This window comes from Mus caroli, chromosome 6 (genome assembly GCF_900094665.2).
Source record: "Mus caroli chromosome 6, CAROLI_EIJ_v1.1, whole genome shotgun sequence".
NCBI classification, from domain to species: Eukaryota; Metazoa; Chordata; class Mammalia; order Rodentia; family Muridae; genus Mus; species Mus caroli.
The window spans coordinates 84,579,060-84,600,777 of record NC_034575.1 but is presented as its reverse complement, the minus strand read 5'-3'; the positions used below and the strand labels follow the sequence as shown (position 1 = coordinate 84,600,777).

General features: G+C 50.3%; 1 protein-coding gene across 1 annotated transcript in view; it reads right to left on the bottom strand.

Annotated features, from left to right (window-relative positions):
- Positions 1-5,673: 5,673 nt before the first annotated feature.
- Positions 5,674-21,718, bottom strand: part of Ruvbl1 (RuvB like AAA ATPase 1) — a 33,037-nt gene continuing 16,992 nt past the window's right edge. Inside the window, exons 4-10 of the mRNA XM_021164115.2 lie at positions 20,154-20,243; positions 19,250-19,399; positions 17,863-17,926; positions 16,397-16,595; positions 10,535-10,637; positions 6,739-6,830; positions 5,674-6,013 (exon numbers count right to left, since the gene is read on the bottom strand). Coding sequence (XP_021019774.1) covers positions 5,854-6,013; positions 6,739-6,830; positions 10,535-10,637; positions 16,397-16,595; positions 17,863-17,926; positions 19,250-19,399; positions 20,154-20,243 — 858 coding nt within the window. The 3' untranslated portion in view covers positions 5,674-5,853. The remainder of the gene's footprint in view (positions 6,014-6,738; positions 6,831-10,534; positions 10,638-16,396; positions 16,596-17,862; positions 17,927-19,249; positions 19,400-20,153; positions 20,244-21,718) is intronic.

Below are 21,718 nucleotides of genomic sequence, written 5' to 3'. Positions count from 1 at the left end.
GGGGACAGGTGACCTGGGTGGTACACCTAGGATGCCTGCCAGCAGCTTCCTGTTTACACACCTCAGCAAGGGACTGGCGACAGAGCAGTTCTTGGGCAAGGGCAAGACTAGGACAGTGAGCCCAGCAGGCCCCTACACATGCTGTTCTGTACTGCTTTGGAACGTTCCTCTGCTGTGTTGAACCTGACTGTAGAATCCTGGCCTGAGCAGTGGCACTGCCGTAAGCTGCTCAGGCACAGCTGGGTAGCCNCATCTTCCCTGCACTCCACTTGCCTGCCCGCCACCTCAGACCAGCTGCAGGGTTGCAGGAGCCTAGCTGGAGGTGGTAGGGCAACAGGTTACCATTNGAGGGAGGGACTGAGCCTCTTGATGCCTGGGTACTTGAAACCATGTCTGCCAGAGCCAGCNCGTCTGAAGGAATCAACAGAGCCCCCCTGAGAGCCAGCAGCAGCAGTTTGGTCCGAGGCTCCCTTTCTCTTGCTTGGTTGCTGGTGTCCTCCAGGCACCTCTGCTGGCACCCGGTTGGAATGACATGGAGCTGGAGAGGATCTAGGCCTGTGAGCTTGACAGGTGGGAATGCCAGTGAAGAAGTAGTTAGATGAGATCCACCTCTTCATACCTGTGAAGTTTTCTTCGTTAGGTTGAGATAGGAAAACCCGCCCTAAATCTGGGCTTCATTATCTCACTGGCTGGGTCCAGGACTGATAAAAGAAAGCTAGAAGATCAGGGGTGGCCATGTGACTGGATGCAGCTTGACCAATGGCTTCCAACTCTGCTGCCTTGACTTCCTGCCACCATGGACTGAGCCAGAATAAACTCTTAANCTGCAATGAGACAAAGAGCTGATAAGCCAGGTTCCCATGCTCCCTGTAACCCTATTCCTATGTGCTGCTCTCCTTCCCACTGCCTCCCTGCATCCCAGCCTGCCCTAGCTGGATCGGACGACAGCTTCAGGAAAGTCTAGGGAAGACCAAGGAGCTTAATCTCTTCCATGGTGACGCAAAAACCCAGCCTGGACTTAGGAGTGCCAGTCCCTGATCTGGACTGCTACAGGCGTGCCTTAGCTGGCAGTACCCGCACCCTCCTTGCTGAAACCTGAGATCAGTTCATCTGGTATTGCATTGTACCAGCAAATAGCTTTGTGGGAATGGAAGCAGAATCCACCCTGGGAGTTTATACCCCCAATAAATTTCCAGTGTCTACCAAGCCCATCACCTGTATTCCCCTCCTGTCCATCCTTCAAAGCCCACCTCAGGGAGATTTAAAAACACCCACAACCCATCAGAGGGGTCACAGTTTAAGGCCAGCCAGGGCTACTGTCACTATAGTGGGGAGTGTGGGTGTGGACTACATCAGAAAAATCCCTAAGATACACTGGAGGGAAATACCAAAAGCAATTGTGTCCATTACTGTTCATGTTCAGAGTGGGCAAGGAGGAGCCTGGTGTGGTGATGTACACTGTTAATCCCACTGCTCCAGATGGAGAGGCAGGCTGNTCTTAGTTCCAGGTCAGCCCAGACTACACTACACAGTGAGAACCTGTACTCCCCTCCCCCTCACATGTGCATACACACACACACAAACACAGATTGAGACAAAGCATGACAGACACAGGATGGGGGGCAGTGGGCAAGGACATGACAATGCATTTGGAAAGCTCTAGCAATCCCTTTGGAACTAAATGTTCATGTCCTCTCCTAGTCCTACATGCATGGGAAATGGGAGAGCCCAAGCAAACATGAGCAGTCATGAATAAATAGATGGTGGATAGCCATACACTGTTCTGAACGAAGTGGGCTAGAAGCAGCTGTTGTCCGAGACTGCCTCCAAGACAACTGCCTCCATCTTCAGTTGGGCTGGACCCACTTGCCCAGGATCTTCACGGGTGGGATTGTTGACTGGTGACCTTCCTTATTTCAAGGGGAGGCCAGACAAGGTCATAGGCCCTGGGTACTCAGCCAACCGACCCAATAAGTTGAATGTCATCCTGCCCTAATTCTACCNACTTGGCATNGGAGCCTCCAAGAGGGGCTAGAAAACAGGTGGGAAGGTATTAGGGAAGAGGCTCCATCTATACAGCCATGAGGAGTCACCATCCCTGCTGGGTACACATTTCCATTGTGGCTGCTTTAAGGTCACCCATACTCCTGCCTGTAACTCTCTACCCTTTGCTCTGTAAGACCAAGGAAGTCCCTGGTCTTTAGTATACTTTAGTTTGTTGCTAGGGCCCAAGGAAGAAGTGAGTAGACATTATTTCTTCATCTCAAGGGGTTAGGAAGATTCTCTTTGTCAGCATTCACAGTGGCCTACTTGTGGCTTAGGGATTTTACTCTGTGACTATAAGCTTTAAAAGAGAATACAAGCAAACCAGAACTCTAAGCAAGGATATGCAGGCATTCCTACATCACTCAGGATGAGGGAACAGGGTCAGCCATTATGAAACGCAGAGGCTGGACCTGAGACTGACAGCACCTTCCTCCCCATCTCTAATCTCCCCTTCCTCCTTCTCTGCCATCTCTAGCTAGGAAATACACTGAGTGTAAAGTGGCTTGCACAGAGGGACCACGAAGTGGAACGCACTATCATGCATACTCCTTTGATTCAGTCCAAATTCTGCACCTTGTTCCGAATTAACACAAAACTATCCACTCAAAACTTTATCCTACCAGGGGTACACTATAATCCCAGCACTAGGAAGAGGCAGGCAGAGGAACCTGTGTTCGAGGCCACCTGGTCTATATAGAGAGTTCAGGTCTACTTGATGATGATGATGATGAAGCCAAGCTCAACAACAACAATAATAATAGTAATAATAATAAAGCCAAACTCCATGTGCCTACCCCAATTGTTTTCCCACAAGCATCCTCCACCCCCAGACTGCATGTCTAGCCACACGGGGGCGCTGCGAGCCACGCCACTCGGGGGTCCGCGGGTATTTGCAAGGGTCTGGGCGGCACTTCCCGCCCGCGTCCCCATTAATCACGCGTGCTGACGGCGCCGACCCGCGCGCGGGCGGCGTGACGGCGCCGGTGACGGCGGGTGACGGAGCGGGCAATCGGCGGGCGCGCATCGGCCCATCTTATCGCGCCAGCCCAGCCTTCGCCCGTCGCACGCCGCCCATTGATCGCGCGGGCCGGGGCCGGGGGTCAGCGCGGACGCTCGGCCTGACAGCCACATCCATCGCGCTGACGGCCGCACGCGCGCTCGGCCCGGCCATTAATCACAGCATGGTGCCGAGTGACGGGGAGGGCGACAGGGCCAGCGGGCGATTGCCAGCCCTGCCAGNCCGCGCCTTCCATTGCCCGGCCCTGCCGCAGGTCACCNGCATCCCCAGGTCACTTGCATCCTGGGATGGGAGGACGGTGTGTACCTCTCAGGGTCCCATGGGAGAGCTGGCTTGTCTGGCTGATACTAGGTAATAGCATTACTCCTTTCTAGGGGATACCAGGACCTGTTTCTGCATGGAGCACAAACAGAACTGCATTCAAACGCGGAGGGCTGGACCTCTGCTTGCACCTGTTTCACAAANGCTGACCTCTAGTAACAAGAACCAGAAACTGGTCATTCTGATCTGAACCCTAGTCACATAGTGCCTGTGGCCTCAGAGTGCCTCACATCCCAGCTTGGCTGCTGCTCCTCAAAGATAGGGCCTTTCAGACGTGTGGCCAGNGGCCCAATCAGGGCTGGCCCAGGGTCAGGGAGATGGATGGCTACAAGGTGTAAGTCCTGCCCTCTGCCTGCAATTCCATGTCTTAGCTACCATACTTAGGCATGTTGACCTACCACCTTTTGGTGTGAGAAAGCAAGCTGCTCCTTCTTAAACCCCGAGTATTCTCTGAATCAGTCTAGGGTTGGGCCAGGATAAGGGCTAGGGTTGAAGGGGTAAGGTATCTGCAAAGCAGAGGCCAGGATGTGCCTTGGCTTTGGGAGAAGGTACTGCACCTGGAATGAGCAGTCACCAAAGAGCTCAAGGAAAGGCTCCCAGGAGCCCGGCCCAGAGCTGGGATAGTGGCCACCTCCTGTGACCAGCCCCCATCCTGCCTGACTTTAATATTACAACAATTTTTCAAGCTGGAGCTGAACTAGTGGGAAAAATGGGGCTGCTGTAATTGTTGTTAGATTGTGTGTCAGCCTGATAAGATGTAACAAATACTTCCTCCCCACCAGGGTCTGCTCCCCGCCTGGCAATGGATGGAGAAACTTCTCATAGTCTACAAGGGATGGGCCATAAAAACTTCGCCTNTAAGATTAATGTAATAATCACAGGCCTTGCTGGGGAAAGGGAGGAAAATTAAAATAACCAAACCTGGCTACCTAGCCAGACCATCTCCCTCCCATCAGAGCACTGCTGTCCCCTCCCCTAGCACTGTCACACCCCAGAAGAGGGAGGAACNGCAGGAGTCGGGGGCTGTGGTTAGAAAACACAAGGCCACAGTCCTAGTGCTCACTAAAAGCTCTGGAGAGCAGGTGCAAGGGACTGCAGGGATGGCAGGGACTGTCCTCAACCCAGCCGTACCTCCACCACTCTGCCCTGCTCAGGTGCTGTGAAGGTTGAGGCTTGACCAGTCAGCCCTCTCAGTTTACCCAACAGCCTCACCTGCTCAAGCTCAGATTCACAACTATTGCTAGGCAGGGAAATTTCAGTTTCCAGCCAAGGCTCTAGGGAGTCTGATCTCAAATCTGGCTTCTGTCTCCTGCTAGCTGGGCGGGTGCGTTTGGCCTAAAATGCCATGTCTTCATTTGTCTAGTAGGCTTAATTNAATACCCACAGCAATCTCCTAAGATCTTTTGCTATGAGGACAAAATGGTGTCACCAAGAATGGTGGTGCTTACAATCCCAGCAACTCAGAAGGCAGAGGCAGGAGGATTGCTAAAACTCTTANGCCAGCCTGGTTTACACAGTAAGACTGCCTCAAGACATGGTATCCAGTGTACACACCAACCACCCATGAATCCACACTGATGGTTTACTAAACAGGTCAGCAGTGAGACAATCCCTCATGCAGACTTCCCTCCAGGGGCAGCCCTGGAGGAGACACAGCTTTTAAACCTTAGTTAAACCTTAGGTGTGGTTAGCACAGACTTTACTCAAAAGAGCCCANCACAGAACATGGAGTGTGAACAAAGTCACAGAGAGAGCAGCCTTGGCCAGGGGCCGAGAGTCTCAGTGGTGTCTACTCAAAGTACCAGTCAAGATGGGCTGCAGGACACACACACACACACACACACCAAGGCCAATCACAAGAAAAATACTTAGCAAAACCGACCAAGGGCATGGGTCAGAATGCCCAACAGTCTGGAACTGCCCAGGTCATCAGAATGTCTGGGCATCTCACAGCCAGGAGCCTGACAGGAGGAAGAGTTGTAACATCTGCTTCTGCTCTGACGCTCACTGATGAACTGGCTGCCGCCTGAAGGATACTGGGTTACGGCAACTCCCTGCTCCGACCGAGTGCACAGTAATTATAAATCTAAACCGGCTCTGCAATTCTTGTGTATGTGTGTAATGTATAAATCACCATGTTTTGTGCTGGGGATAGAACCAAGAACCTTACGTAGTAATTCCAGCTCCAGGGGCTCTGACACTGTCTTCTGACCTCACAGGCACCTGCACACACTCACACAGACACACACCGCACAGACACAAGTAAAATATAAAAACCTAGAGAGAAGTATCATCAAAATAACCTATTCAGTTTTATTAGAAAACAAGCTAGGTGGGGGAAGGGATCCTTCCAAACAACCATGGAGGTTTGATAATTTACAAAGAAACTGTAACACTGCAAAGCATGCTTGAGGCGAGCCCCTGTGCACGGTGTGGGGTCCGTCTCTGGGTGCGCCTCCATCCCAACATTACTTCATGTACTTGTCCTGCTGGTCAGCCAAAATCTTGGCAGAGGACTTGGCGTCATAGAAGAGCTCACTGATCTCTTCCACGTGCTCCTTCTCAATGCTGTCCTTGCCGTTGATCTTTGCCAGCAGGTTGGCTGGGGTCAGCAGCTGCACCGAATACCTACAGCAGACAGTACAGTAGTGAACACGGGGCCACTGAAGGGAGCCAGCCCCAAGTCAGCAGGTACATGGACACCACTGGCATGGCTGAGCCATCTGCTCCAGTGAGCCCAGGGCAAGGGTGGCAGAGGGCTTCCTGCCATCACAGTGGAGAGCGGCCACCCGAGCGAGGGCAGGTGACACAGTGCTCCTCTCACATCTGCACTTCGGCGGACACACTAACACTCAGAGCACGCACGCCCTGGCAGTGTGCACAGTGCCAGCTCAGATGGAGACTTTTAACATACAGGGAAACAACACAGGCAACCAAAAGCTTATGNGGGTCCAAGGCATGAAAATCCAATCACTGAGAGTTCACACAGCTGACCATTCCCCCTTTACTTCAGGAACAAGAGCCTGAAGTAAAGGGATACAGGGAGGGCCAGGGTCTGAAGAACTATTTTCTCCACTTACTCACTGCCTCTGAGCCCAGGAAGAACAGCTGAGAGAACACTGCACATGCACTGATCCCCTGGGCTGCAGCCTCCAGATCTCTGGAGTACACACCCAGTGTGAGGGTGAGGGGGGCAGGCCCTCCCTGCTCTGCTGGGAACTGGGAGGACAGTGGTGTGAGTTCCCACATGGGGCCTGCTGACGGAATCCTAAAGTTCATCTCTAGATCCTCAGCGCTCGGGAGAANGCCCCTGCTACAGCAGAAGGGTTCCAGCCGGGCGCCACTTGGCTCACCTCAGAGTGGTCTTGGTGCCAATCTCCCCGAGGTGGTTCAGTGCCTCCTCGCTGATGTTGATGCCTTCCGTCTGGGCTCGGATCTTAATGATCTTTGGAGAAAAAAAAAAAAACATGGTTACATATCGAACACGGCTGAGATACCCAGGGTCTGACCTACTGATGGTCCCCAGCACTGGGGAAAACCTGTCCATCTGAATGATGTCACCACAGCCAGGGCTAGGATCATCTGGCTCCAGGGTACCCCCACAGCCAGGGCTAGGATCATCAGGCTCCAGGGTACCCCCACACCCAGACCAGNTTTTTGCCCTCTCTTCCACTGTTACAGAGAACTGGAGTCACTCCCAGCCTTGCCGGGGAACCTCAAGGTTCCAACCTCCCCTGGCAGCTCTGGCACCATCGCCTATGAGCACTCAAGCAAGAGAAGAAATTTTTGTTTGCTTGATAAATACAATGGTTAAATAAATCAAAAAAGTTACTTTTAAAGATTTACCAGCCCTCCTAATATCGCTGAGATATCTAATCTATGGAGAGCCTAATGCTTGTTGCAGTGAGTATCCTGTGAGGCTGGAGGGGCAGCCAGCAGGCGGTGAGACGTGCAGCGGTGGCACGGGGTCCCACGGGCGCAGCGGCACTGAGTGATAAGGGCCAGCGGGATAATGATGTTGTGTGTTGCGGGGCTGAGATAACTCGAGGACTTCGAGCCTCATATAATACAAGAATTTTTCACTCTGGCAGCTTCGTAAACAAGATATCAAGAAGCCGTCGTTTAAATTAAAGCTGTAAAAACAGCCAGAGTAAAGGCATGGGGGCTGGAAACACTGAGTCCTAGCACCAGGCTACAGAGAGAGAGGAGAGTGGAAGCCTGAGGTGCTGAGTCTTACAACTCAGGACTCTGCCAGGGGTCAGGAGTCATCCTGTCACTATAAGCAGCCTGGAGCTAAGGCCAGCAGGCCAGCATGCACTCCTGAGAGGTGGCCAGGCCACAGGCCAGCACTGCTGGTGCTGCTTCTATCCAGACAGGCTGCAAGCGCAGAATTGGGGGAAACCTCTTGACTGGTTCAAGTATGTCCACAAACATATCTGCTGTCTTCCTCAAGGATCAGGACAGGAGTGTCTATATGGGCTCAGCCGTCAATCATGTAAACAGCAGAGGGGCCTGAGGCAGTCACCAGATAGGTTCGAGGGCTGTGGAAGAAAGCCAGAAAGGATGCCCCGTGCTCCGTCATGAGACAGCTACATGGCTCAAGGATCTGTGACCAACCGCTGTACAAGGAAGACCTCAAAGCAACAGTTGAAAATGGCTGTTTTAAGAGTCTTTGGGAACTACAAGAGGGACTGGGGTGTATGCAGACCAGTGGCAGAACATGTTCTCAGCATGCATAGGGTTCTAGTTATATCTCCAGTGCTGCCAGCTCCAGAGAGATACAACACTGAAGGCCAGAGCTCGGCAGAGCAGCCGCTGCTCAGCAGAGCATCACCTCTCTGCTGTGCTGGAGCTGTGGCCTGGCTTCCTTCCATAATGCCAAGCTTCTCTGTCTCAATGTCTCTACAATAGGCCAGAGCAATCATCAGAGCGCTACCTCAGCTGCTTGGAAACAGGCAGCTCATTAATGAGATCTTTAATCATTTAATAAGCCACAGGGATGTTTATGAGGTGTTGGCACTGGTGGCACCCTACATACACGTTTTCAGTTGAGCTCGTCTGTGTAAAACCTGCCCCAGTTCCAGCAAAAGGCTGAGGGGATCCCTGAAGCCACCAAGGCCAAACCAAGACCCAGACAGGAAGCCACTGAGAACAGCCTGGGGAGTGGCCCAAGTGGGCCTGTCAGTCACAGCACAGGTATGAGGGGAAGACAGCACTCCAGAGGAGCTTTCGCCTGGGGATCCAAGGTGAGCTACTCCNGACAGAACCCTAGCTTAGTTTTGAGCTGCAAACCCTGGTTATCACAAAGCTCTTGAGGATGGAGCCCTGTTACTGTCTAGCTCGCAAAATTCATGTGATAATTCCGCAAAGCAGGGAGTCTCCTGTCACCGTCTTAATGGAATCTGAGTGNCAATGGCCAAAGCCCGAGGTAGGTCTCTCCTTTACCAGAGAGGGTATTCTAGACTGCTTCCGTTGTGGTGCAACAATGACCAAGGTGACTTGGGAAGGACAGGTTTATTACATCTCACAGGCCACAGACCACCATGCAGGGAAGCCAGGGAAGGAACTCAGCTGGACCTGGAGGCAGGAACTGCAGCAGACACATGGAGGGGTGCTGCTCACTGAGAGGCACCCAGGCTGACGTCTAGCTCGTTTCTTAAACAGTTCAGGGCGACCTAGGGATAGCATTGCCCACAATGGGCTGGGCCAGCCTACATCATTTGTAATCAAGAAAACGTGCCACAGGCCAATCTGAGGGAGACAATTCCCCAACTGAAGNTCTCTCTTCCTAAGGTGTGTCAAGTTGACAACCAAAATCAGCTCCCACAGGTGCCCAGTTACTTGAGCCACTAGGCCAGCAAAGGGAAGCCACAGAACAGTGGGTGTCACTTCTTGGCAGGACTAAAGCTTTGAGCTCAACAGCAAGCACTTCCTGATCTGCANGGTGGCTTTGCTCCTGCTCCTGCTCAGCGGCCACCTAGCACTGGCCTGGTAGGCAATGGGCCATTTCAAGACATGGGGCCCAGGGGGAGGAAGCTGGCCCAGTGAGTCCCTCTAAGGAGATAATGGGACCCCCGAGTCTTTCCTATCTTTCTTCACCCCAAGCCCATCAAGAGTAAGCCACCTACTCTGTTTTGTCTCCTTCGTGATACACTATAGAGCTCAAAGTTCAAAGAACAAGGTTAAATGACAAGCCAAAGCCACAGAAACCATGTTCACAATAACCCTCTCCTTACTTAAGTTATTCCCTCAGGTACTGACTGTCACAGGAATGGAGAAGACGTTAGACAGGCCATGGAGCTGACTTCCTAAATAAGGTTCACAAGTGGCACTATGACCTTTAACAGCTGGTCTGGGAGAAGACAGATNTGCTGGTGTGTCACCATGAATCCCTGAGTGCTATTAATGAGAAATACTGCACAGGCCATAGGAGAGCCACAGCCACCGCAATGCTCCAGCCACTGTCCCAGCCACTCGCTGGCATTATATATATATAACACTGAGACATCTGTGTGCTACGCTTAGTGTGCTCATCTGTCTGGGTTCCTGTTTGTTCTGTTAAAAGTCTAGCCTAGCTTCCACCTCACTGTGTGGCTGAGGAGGACCCTCCACCTCAATTTCTCAAGTGCTGGCCAAGTACAGGAAAGCTTCACCAAGTTGAGTTTATGTGGCACTGGGAACCAAAACCGGGGCTTAGTGCATGCTGGGAAAAAAATCAGTCTAGCAACAAGGTACAGGCCCAGAATGCTTGTGTTTGCTTGTTTGTTTCCTTTTGAGACAGGATCTCACTATGCCTAAAACCTGTGATCCTCCTGCCTCAGCCTCCTGAGTGCTGGAACTGCAGGTGTGCATTACCATACCAAGTAACTACATCATACTTCCTTGCTCCTTTCTTCAGGCTGAGGGCATCCGGTGACCACTAAGCCCATGTTTTCTTTTCTCCCTTTTCTCAAGCTCACCAGGAATAGCTGGGCAAGACCATGGGCTCTAATCTAACCATCTAAGAATGTCCACTCAGAAGAACCCATCTGTCAGAGCCTCAAGGACACTGGGATTTGCTCAGAAGAGTGAGCAGAGCAAGGCCTAGGCTAGCCAAGTGGTCAGAAGCAGGTAGAAAGAGGGGGGGGAGTGCGAGATCCCGGTGCTTACCTGCTTCATCTCCTGTGGTGTATACAGCATGGTCCTGATGATCATCACCCTGTCCAGCAGGTCCAACGGGATGCCGTGTGGAGAAGTGATGTCCTCAGTNCCCCTGCAAGGGCCAAAATCACTCCCATCACCCAAGGGATGCTTACATCTTGGAAAACAGACACATGAGTGGAGGCACTCACAGTACAAGTAGCTAGCATCCCTGAGTACCAGGGCCAGATGGCCCTGAACAACAGCTTTATTATCCCGGTTTGGGAAGGGAACACACCAAAACCAAATCCAAAATCAAACAGACCCAGCTATTTGCCAAACCTTCAAAGAGTATTTTATAATTATACCGCTAATGTATACATTTTTCTGTTTTGTCTGTTGCTTTAGTCTTAATAACCAGACCTAATTTCTACTTGACAGCATACATTCATGAATTGTCTCCTCTGAAATTATCCCCAGGCTTGACCATCCCAGAGATCTATCGCGTGGATGACTGTGCCAACCTGCACAGCTACGTGAGAGGCCTGGTCTCAGCACCACAGACAGCATCGAACATTTTAATTCCTAAATATTTGCTGCTTTATAATTTAGAAAAAGAAAAGGGAACACCTTGATTGAGTTGCATTTCCTTGCTTACTAATGAGGCACAAATGTTTCCCCTCACATCCATGCTTTTCTTCCTGAGAATTGTCCAATTACATCCTTTGTTTTTCTTTTCAACCTTTAGCCAAGCCCTAGTCAACAGCCAGGAAAGGAAGCCTGCCAACCTGCCAGCCTGTGCCAGCCGCCTGACGGGACACATGCTGGGCAGACGCTGGTGCCCTACAGCCAGCCCAGCCACGGCACGGGACGCTGAGCAACTGTGGGGTTCTACATCAAGCCATCCTGACCCAGGCGGCCATCAGTCTCCCTAACAGCCATCACAACTGCAAGAAATAACACAACTGATTAGAATAACAGAGAGCGAGGCATGCCATTTCAATTTAGTTGTTAATATCAAAATATTTGGTTTCAGGGCTGGCAACATGGTCCAGCAGGCAAAGGTGCTTAAAGCCCAATAGTCTGAGTTCAATTCAGAGACCCCCACATGTGTGCAGTGCCGTGAGCGTGTGCACACTGACAAAAAAGGAAGAAGAANAAAAGATTCAAGCAAGCAAAAAATAAAAATCAACTTTGAAATTCTTTCCATACAGGTGAGTATCAGTGTATATTTATTATAAAATTAAGTGAAAGTAAATTGTATGGCAGGATAAACTTGAAACACGGTAGTAAACAACCAGACACAGAGGCCAATGGGTATCAGACTGCATGCGAGGAAAACAAAGTGGCCACGCACAGAAGGAAGTCAGAGGGGATGCAGCCTGAGCAGGGAGGATGGGACGGGATGCTAATCAGGGCCACAGCAGTCTTGGTTTTGAGGTGAGGAAAAGGTTCTGGAAACAGGCGCTGGAGGACAGCTCTGTGTCGAGGGCTCTGTGTAAGCTCTGTGTGGCTGCTCTTGAAGAGGCCCTGTGATTTGGTTTTCCTAGCACCCACGTGGTGGCTCACAGCTGACCATAACTCCAGCTTCAGGGGGTCTAATGCCTTCTTCTGATCTCCACAGGCTCATGCATGCATGTGGTGTACAGACATGCACACATGTATCTTTATACACATAAGGTAAAAAAAAAAAAAGAATATATCCTTTAAAAAGTTTTGGAAAGCNGGGCNGTGGTGGCGCACGCCTTTAATCCCAGCACTTGGGAGGCAGAGGCAGGCGGATTTCTGAGTTNGAGGCCAGCCTGGTCTACANAGTGAGTTCCAGGACAGCCAGGGCTATACAGAGAAACCCTGTCTNNAAAAAAAAAAAAAAAAAAGTTTTGGAAATATAGATAGCACTGATGGTTTTGTCACATGTCAATGAGTTTTACAGTTGGAGACGGTTCAAACGGTAAATGTTAGGACTGGGCCTGCTCAGCAGAGTGCTTGCCTAACAAGCATGGCACTCAAGGTCTGATCCTCGGCACAGCACGAGACCGGGCATGAAGAACAAGCCTGTGTGACTACCGCGCCTCAGGACGAGCAGGAGTTCAAGGTTACCATTAAGCTATACAAGAATAATAGGAGAGAACTGTAACATGACAAGTTTTATCAGGATTCAAATCACAGTACTTAGAATAGCTACCATCTTCTTGTAAAAAAAAAAGTTTAAAAATGATGTTTAAATTTTTGTTACTGAATACCCTTTCAACTCTTCTTAAAGTTTATTGTGGGTAGGGGGGAAGGCCAGAGTTCTNAGGACATCTTAATATCTGAAATCTGCCATGTTGAAGTAGCCTAGAACCAAAAATAGTCAAATTTCCACAGTATTTGATTTAAACATGATTTTAAAAAAAAAACACCGCAAGAAATTCACGGAAATGTATGCAAGAAATGAAGTCCCCAGCCCCAAAAGAACAGAACTTACATGAGATGGGGTAACGAGCTTTCTTATAGATGAGTTCCTAAAGCTAAAACATAAACCAACAGCCCACTCAGAAGTCACTAAGGGCTGCCAAGCAGGACTTAGTCATCCAGGCTGAGTCTCAAGCATAAAGATGCTTCTGGAAAACACGGTCATGGGAAACAGTTTACAGAATCCCATCCAAGATGAGCGCAGCGCAGAGACCCTGCTCAGTGACAGCTCCCCCGACCCCAACCCCTGACCTAGGAATGGAGGGGCCACACCTTATCACAGATTTGTTAAGGAATGGATTTTGGTTGATAATGGGCTTCCAGGCAGTCTGGGGTGTGAGCCCACAGGGCAATGCTCCTTGAGCTTAAGTATGGCGCCTCTGCAGAGATAAGGCAAGGCCTCTGGAAACATAGCTTGTGCTTGAGCAAGTGACACACCTCCTCTTTAACACTCTTCCATTGGAAACTCTAGGCTCTTGTACTGGGCCACTGTTGACTCCTAGACCCCTCATGTTCTGTCAGAGGCTATCGTATGCACTGTGAGATGCTGTGTAACACCCACAGCATTGAGTCACGAAAAATAAAACTGTCTACAGATATCATCAAATGTTCCCAGGTAACAATGCACCTGATGGAGGATCAGTGCCTACTGCTANTCTCTGTAATCCCTAATGACAGAGACATAGGTGACACACAGGTGACACAAGGCTTTCCTGACAACTAAGAGTGTGGTAAACAGCTGGGCAATTTAATGGGCAGTTCCCTGACACGGGCCTGACCCTGGCCCAGTAGACACAATGAGACATTTNTAAAGGGCAGCCGTATGCTTGGGTGCAATGCAACTTGGTAAGAAAAATGGTCATTCTGGGCTGAGGGGAGGCTCCCTAAGTAAAAGATCCTACTGCTCTTCCAGCGGACCCAAGTTAGGTTTCCAGCGCCACTATCAGGGACTCACAACCTCCTGTAACTGTCCCAGGGGATCCAACACCCTCTGACCTCCATGGCACTTGTACACACATATGTGGTGCATACAAATGCATGCAAGGACGGTCATCTCAACAAATGGCTCTATGACAGCTGGATGTAGAATCGGCCATGCACAAAATTAACCCCAATTGACTTACAAATCCAGAGCCGAATTATAAATTCTTGGGAGAAAANAAAGGCATGTGCCTGTGGTCTCAGGTTAGACAGTGCTTCTTATGTAAGAACAAAGCACAAAGCAGGCAGACTGCACTTCAAAGTAGCCTGGAATTTGTTACTGGGGGCAGGGGCCGAAGACCAAGGACTTATACATGCAAGGTAAGTGCTCTACTGAGCTGAACTCCTACCCTAAAGATTAAGAGTTTTGAATAAAANTTTTAAACTGTGTCAAAAGACTGCCAAAAAAATTGATTAAGACTGCCCAAAGAATGGTAGAAAATACTCAAATACATTCATGTAATGTTCAAACATTACTGATGTACATAATAGTTTACTCTCAAGAGTAAAGGCAAACAACCACAACAGAAACTGGGCTCATCTGTAATCCCACAAGTTGGGAAATAGGAAGATTAGACGTCTAAGGTCAACCTAGGGAGCCTAGTGTCCCCTGAGGCCAGCTCCACACCATGCCATGCAACACTTTATACCTATTCACTGCCCAGCTGGGTTGAGGGCATCATGTGGGCTTTCCAGCAAGCTAAGCAGCAGCACTTGCAGCCTGCAGTCTACCACCGGGAGACAGCCTCATCTGTCCTTGGGTGGCAGGGTGTCCTGACACCACTCCATAGGGGCTCATACAGAGACTCTAGAAACATGACAAGGAGCAAGCCCTCAACATGTCAGATATGATGCTGATGGTGCAAGAGGTCGGCAGCTCCTCCAGGGAGAAGGCTATGACGACTTGTTACAGATTGTCACACTGTGTAGATATTCCTAAAGTTCTGTCTTTTAGCATCCTAACCACACTAGTGTACTCTGAAACTCAGTCTTCACCCAAACCTAAGCCAAGTGCCTACGTGGTGAGAGTCCAGGCCCTGCTTGCCCAAGTCAATGGGAGCAGCAGTGCGGTGGGTCTCCTGCGGATGATGTCAGCACGACGGAGCTGGTACTCAGCACCAACCTACTCTGTAGAGTTCATGCAGCTGGCTAGAGCTTGGTTCTCACAAGCAGGCTGGGATCAAGGGCTCCTTCCTCTTGAGATAGCCCTGGCAACGGNGTCCAAGAGCTGCCAGCCTCTGTTGGCACCCGCTGGTTTNGGTTAGCTCTGTTGGCAGAGCTCCCAGCAGGGGGCACCATGTGTCCATACTGAGAGCCCAGATGAAGCTATGCAAGCAAGCAAGTGTCCAGCAGAGCCACAGGTGCCAGGCTTCCGGAGCCAGGCCCACATGGAGTCTACAGATGCTGACCAGGGGCCCTGAGCCTCCCCAGCAGCCAGCCTGGACCTGGCACAGCAGCTTCCCCAAGACTACAGGACACACCTGTGATATGCTCCTATCCAGATGGCATCACGGGGTGCCAGAACACACAATGCCACCATCTACAATTGAACCACAAACATATCGTAACTACAGTGCATAGGGGGACATAACTGAGGGTGGCTACTGTTGTAATGCACTACGCTCACAGCAAATACCAGACTACTTACTCCCCAGGGCCACCAGCACCCGGTGTGGACAATCTCAGTGTGTANACTAAGTTTCTCCAGCAAGGGCCAGTGGCATTCTATATGGCCCACCATCATGGACAGGCAAGCCAGCAGTTTGGGAGGCTTCGGCTGTCCTGAATACTCTCGGGCCATAGGACCATAGTGTCTCCAGTGACCACTGTCAAGATCACAAAGCCCCAGGGCACTGTCTCTTGGAACTGCTGTGGGCTTGAAAAGAAGCCCTTCACATCCCAGCACTGCAGAGACCAGCCCTGACTGTCCACAGGACCACAGAAAACCTCTAGGGCACTAAAACCGCACATGAGAACCTGACATGGGCCTCAGACAAAAGCTGGTACATTCTCTGCAGCTCAGGCTCAGAGTACTTAGGAAAAAGTGAGTCTGGAAAACCCCTCCACCCCAGCTTTGGGGCTGTATTAACACAGGAGAGACTGTACCAAGACCCACTCTCCAGGGCTCTACTGAACCTCTCAAGAAAGGTCTGGCGTGGGAAGAGTTACACCATTCAGTTCCCTCACCTGCAGTGAAGCTAGCAATAGCTATCCCTCTGCAGGAGACAGGAAGTTAGCTAGCTCATGACATCCCACTAAAGACCAGCTCCTATGCGACCATTACTTCGCACACTCCATAGCCCAAAAGACCCCTGGGAAGACCTTCCTCATCAGAACAACACCAAGACATACCCTTGCTTCTTCCCCATCTGCCTCATGGCATGCAGGCATGCGAACCAAGGAGAACACTCGTTCAGAAGGAAGGTGGGAAGCCTTGGAGCAGGCGTGGGGCCCTACCTGATGACACAGTTGCCTCGGTTGGATGCAAAGATGACAATGGGGGCGATGGAGGACTCCAGGGCTCGGTGCAGGTAGGTAAAGCACTCNATATCCAGCATGTGGACCTCATCGACAAAGAGCACTCCAGGGACCAGCTCGGCCACGCCCTGGTCAATGTATTTGTTCACCACTTTGTTGATCTCCCCTCGCAGTTTATCTAGATGTGGGATGGCAGGGTCAGCACCAGCAGCAAATAGCTCCCGCTCTGAGCTCAGNCTTCNACCCAAACCCACCCTACGCCTGTTTCCCCAACTGTGAGGCCCCAGCAGGCCCTGGCCCCATTCCAGCTTCAGTTACATCATCTGAAACAGGAACAAACACACCTAAAGGCCACAGAACTGGCAGCTTTCCCTAAAGTTGTTTGGCTAGCCCCAAGTGGGTTGTGCACAGGAAGGCCATGACCTCCTCACACGCCCCACCCTGCCTTACTGTTCATCCTCCCAACCTGATGTCCAGCTCCCACTAGAACTCAAGTCTAGCAGATTTGGGAGCCTGGGACGACAGGAGTTTTCATATGCAAATATTCCTGTGTTGTGCTCTGTGAATGACCCTGTCTTATGGCCCTGTGTGATGTTGCTTAGGTTAATTGGCCTCAATCACANGCAGTCTCAGTCCTCTCCAGATAGGAAGATGGTTTCAGGCCTTACAAGATGTTATTCATAGTCAAATAGGCCACCATGAGTCACAGCCCAGTCTTGACCAGCAGCAGTAGGGTCTGGTCATAAACAGAACTGNAAGACCTGCTGGAGTTGCTACCTCTTCTACCAAATCTANCAGGAAGAATTGCCTGAGAACAAAGAGCAAATTCAGGGCAAAAGACTACAGCGGTTGCTGCTGCGTGCAGCACACACACCTGTGACCCCAGCACTAGGAAGGCTGAGGAGGAGATGCAGCATCTCTTAGTCAAGGTGATCCTAGACTAAACAGTGAAACCCTGTCTCATCAGCCACACAAAGCCAGGCAAAAATCCAGACACTGCTGCTCTTGGGATCTGGAAGAACCATCTCAGCGGCTCCTCCGGCTGCGACCTCCAAGGTCACAGAGACTTAGTGCTTCACACGCATTTGAAGGTCACCAGCCTACAGGTTGCTAGGAAATGATAACACAGAGGTGGGAAGAGTATAAAGGCCACACCAGAGCAGAGCAGAGGGAAGAAGGTGGTTCTGCCATGGCAGCAGAGTTTGCTCCACTTCTCAACATCCCTAGGACCCCAAAGGGACCAGAAACTCTAGGTGCCCAGGACCAGAGCGCACACTACTGTCTAAACAGAGTACAGATGACAAGGTTTAAGCTATGATCTCAGAGGAGGGAAGACACCATCACCACGCTTATTTTACTTAGAGGAGCACACACAGCCACCGGGTATGGCACCCAGGGTCCTATCTACTGTAGGCTCTGGGGGCAGGCAGATCACCAGCTCTTACCTGTGATCTCTGTCTTTTTTGGCTTCATCAACTGGCCCATCATAGACAGAATATCTTGCCCACCCTGGAAAAGAGAAGGCTCCGTCAGCCAGAGAAGACTGAATGACCATGCTGTCTAAGGAGGCTACCAAACCTAATTCCCCTGCTTCCTATTGGTCTCCAATGTCAACTCACTTGGAGATGCCAACACAAGCCCCCTGGAAAGTTTATATTTTCATGTATGTGTTTTCATGTACGTACATTTTTTTAAGAGACAGGGTTTCTCTGTGTAGCCCTGGCTGTCCAGGAACTTGCACTGTAGACCAGGCAGCCTTGAACTCAAAGCTCCACCTGCCTCTGCCTCCTGACTGCTGGGATTAAGGCATGTGTGTGGCATCATGCCCAGCTTCCTTGATAAGCTTCTAAACACAGAGGAACTTCACAGGCTCCAGACCTCTAGGAATCAAACAAACTCTTTCCANTGGGAGTAGAGTGAACAGGGTGACCTCTTCTCCTACCATATCTTTTAAAATTCGTTACTCCTGGATTATGCACAAAGGACCAAAGCTATGACTCAAAGCTCTGGCTGTCTGTGCCATCTTCCTGCGAGGCCTCTCCTGCTAGGAAGCTGCTCTGTTGACGCTCTGTCCCCACACAACTGCTGACGCTGTCCCCACACTCTGCCTAAAGCAGAGGCTTCTGAGGTCAGTTTGGAGACAGACATCTACCTCCTGAAGGCACTTGCTGGTCTAGGACTGATGTCAACAATCTCTTAACAAAGCCTCGAGGGACCCATTCTCCACTGCTGCTGCAGAGATGGCCTAGGGAGGATGAAGATAAATGTAGCCTGAAAGGCCACCAGTAAGGAACATGTATACTTTGGTTCTTTGAATCATGTCCCTCAGAATTGTGGCTATGGGATGACATTCTTTCCTACAGTTATCAGTCAAGGTCTAAGTATTTACTGTCCCTCCAGAGTTGCAGGCTTGGGCCCAGCTCAAAACTAAAGGTGGCAAGGCTCTGCTAAGTGGAGGGAGGTCACAGTTGTGCCAGGCTTTCAGAAACCCTGTGAGGGTTCACACAGCACTCATGCCCCCTGTCAGCAATACCTAGAGCATCCAGGCACAAGTCACTGCTGGAGAGAAGCCAGGGAGGAAGCTGGCTAGCTCAGGGCGGGAGGCTTGGCTTCGAGAAGAAATAGCCCAGGAAATCATCTGTGACTGGTGCACTAGAATGGGAACAAAGGAGTCCTGCGTAGCTCATGCCCATGTTAATTGCTGAACATCACAGAGAGAAAAGGAGCGCCTGCCTCCAAAGTGGCAGCAAGACCTTGCCGATTCATCCCCAGAGCTTCCAGGCAGANACAAAAGGCTGCCTGAGAGCGCCTCCCACAGCAGCACAGCAGTACCTGAGGCCGTGCATTAGCCACATCCAGGTCATGCAAGGTCACATCCTGTATGATTTCCTTCTTCTTGTGCACATCTCCCTTTGGCAAAGGGACGTACTCTTCAGCTTCAAGGTCAAACTCTGTGGCATAGGTGTCACACCTGCCTTGCCNCTGTAGACAGAGAGACGTGAATGCTGTGTGGGTTTTCACTGCCCAGCCCTCAAATGGCAGAGCTCAGTGAGATAGAGGGTCGGGTCCCAACTGCAGCCTAACAACAACGGCCTCCCTGACAATCCCCCAATGTGCCCAACCCGTGTGCCCACTACCCTCTGCCAAGAGAAGGAAGCTATCGGTGGGTCACAGACACCCGATACTTTCTCCAGAGTCCCCCAACACCCGTAACTGTACGCACTTCCCGATAAAGGGCAAATCCAACAGATTAACTGGAGACAGAGGGAGCTGCTCAGACTCTTTTGTAGGTGGGTGATTTACTGCTTGATATCAAGTATTATGCTCATCCATTAAACAGTGAGCAACACTGTACAGGACACTGGGAATCAGATACGAAAAGAATGCCAGCTAATGCCGCATTCCTTCCCACATGCATATATCTTGGGAAGAAAATACCAGAGAGATAAAGGAAGATTAAATACACTGCACATTTCAATTTGAAAATGACTAAAGTTGTTTTGGTCTCTCACCCTGTTCTCCCCCTCTAAACAGGTCTTAGTATTTCTAACAGACTGTCTCTTTTCACGATGAGAAGGTTAAAGAATGAAGATAAGGAAAAGAAACTTTATAATTCGCAGAGGGACAACTCTGTCCTTCCCATGGCATGGCCCCCGGCAGTGCCCACCTCCTCCAGCACCTGGGTCTTCGTGACTCACAAATCAGACATAGTGCTTTGTCCCAGGGAGGGCATTACCTTCACAGCTCCACTATTTGCTTCAATGTAAATCACATCTCCAGCCTCTACTCGTTCTTTCTGCAAACTTTCAAAAATACTGGGGTCCAGCTGAAAAGAAAACAAGGGTGACTCAGAGAACTGCAAGGCATGTTTGACTTCCTTTTAGCATGCTACAAAGTGCCTCTCTATGGTATATCCAGAGGACTAACAAGTGCATAGAGCATCCTCCAGTGGGGAGCATGTCGATAGGATAAGGGTGAATAGTCCAGGAGAGGAGGGCAAGTGAGCCCACAAGCCAGCCACAGGGTACCAGGATATCTCTCAACTTCCTNAGCTTCAGAGGCCAGAAAGGAGCGGAAACAGGGTCCCTAAGGGTAGCTCTGGCTGCCCTTATATGGATGACGCTGACCACAGAACCAACAGCCCTATTGTCCCTTTCTGTTCTACCTCCCTATGCTCCTCACCTGCCCTCTAGAAGNCCAGGCCCTTTCTATCATAGAACTTGCCAGTGCCAGCTTACCAGGCTGGATTTCTGACAGGCTCATGATTCTAGAGCCTTGTTTCCTCATCTCCTAAACAGCACTGAGACGCACATCACAAATATATAAAATTAAATATGAGACACAAGCTAGGACCCTCCTGGGTTCTGAGTAGAAGGCCAGTGCTCAGGGCCTGCCTGTGGGCACAGGCAGACTGGCAAGCACAGGCCTGCTGCTTCCCTGGGCTCCCCAAACCCTTGCCCTTGGCTACTGGCATTCTAGAACAGTATCTTTTAGATACATCTCTCAAGGCTAAACTTCAAACAGAGCTGTTACATATGTGGTTGTAGTGGAGGAAACTGGAGCTGAATTCTAAATAAAATTAAAGAATTAAAACCCAGCACCAGGTAGAAGCCAAACAGGAAAGCACACCCTATGGCCCCATTTCTGTCAACTAGTAGACCTATAGAGACAGTATATAGCTTAATGCCTACCGGGGCTAAGGGTGGGGCTGGGAGACACCATCAGTGGCTTGAGGTTTCTTCTGGAGGTAATAGAAATATTCTAAATTTAGACTTTGATGATGGCTGTGTGACTGTATATTAAAATCCCTTCAGATGCATACTTAAAAGCAATGTTTTTAAATAAGCCAATATTTTAAATTTGACCTCAATGGAGCCTTGGAACACTTACCACCTCAGCTGCAAAGCCAGGAATCTACCTTGCTGCTGGGTGGAGAGGGGCTGCCAGCCAGGTACTGCTGTAGCAGGACAATGAGTGCCAAGTGTGCAAGGCAGGCCTGGGAGATGACTAAGTGCTTGCTCCTTGAACAAACTGAGACATGCCCTTCACACTAGACCACCCACCATGTTTCTGGTTCTTCTAGACAATATCTACATTTGCTCCAAGTATCTACAAGTAGACACATTTGCAACTTTATAACTTTCCCCTTATTTTCCTAAATAAACTTGTCAGGGTGGCTTTATGGATAGGTCAAATTAAGTTGCAGGTCTTTTTTTTTTTTTGGTTTTTCGAGACAGGGTTTCTCTGTGTAGCCCTGGCTGTCCTGGAACTCACTCTGTAGACCAGGCTGGCCTCGAACTC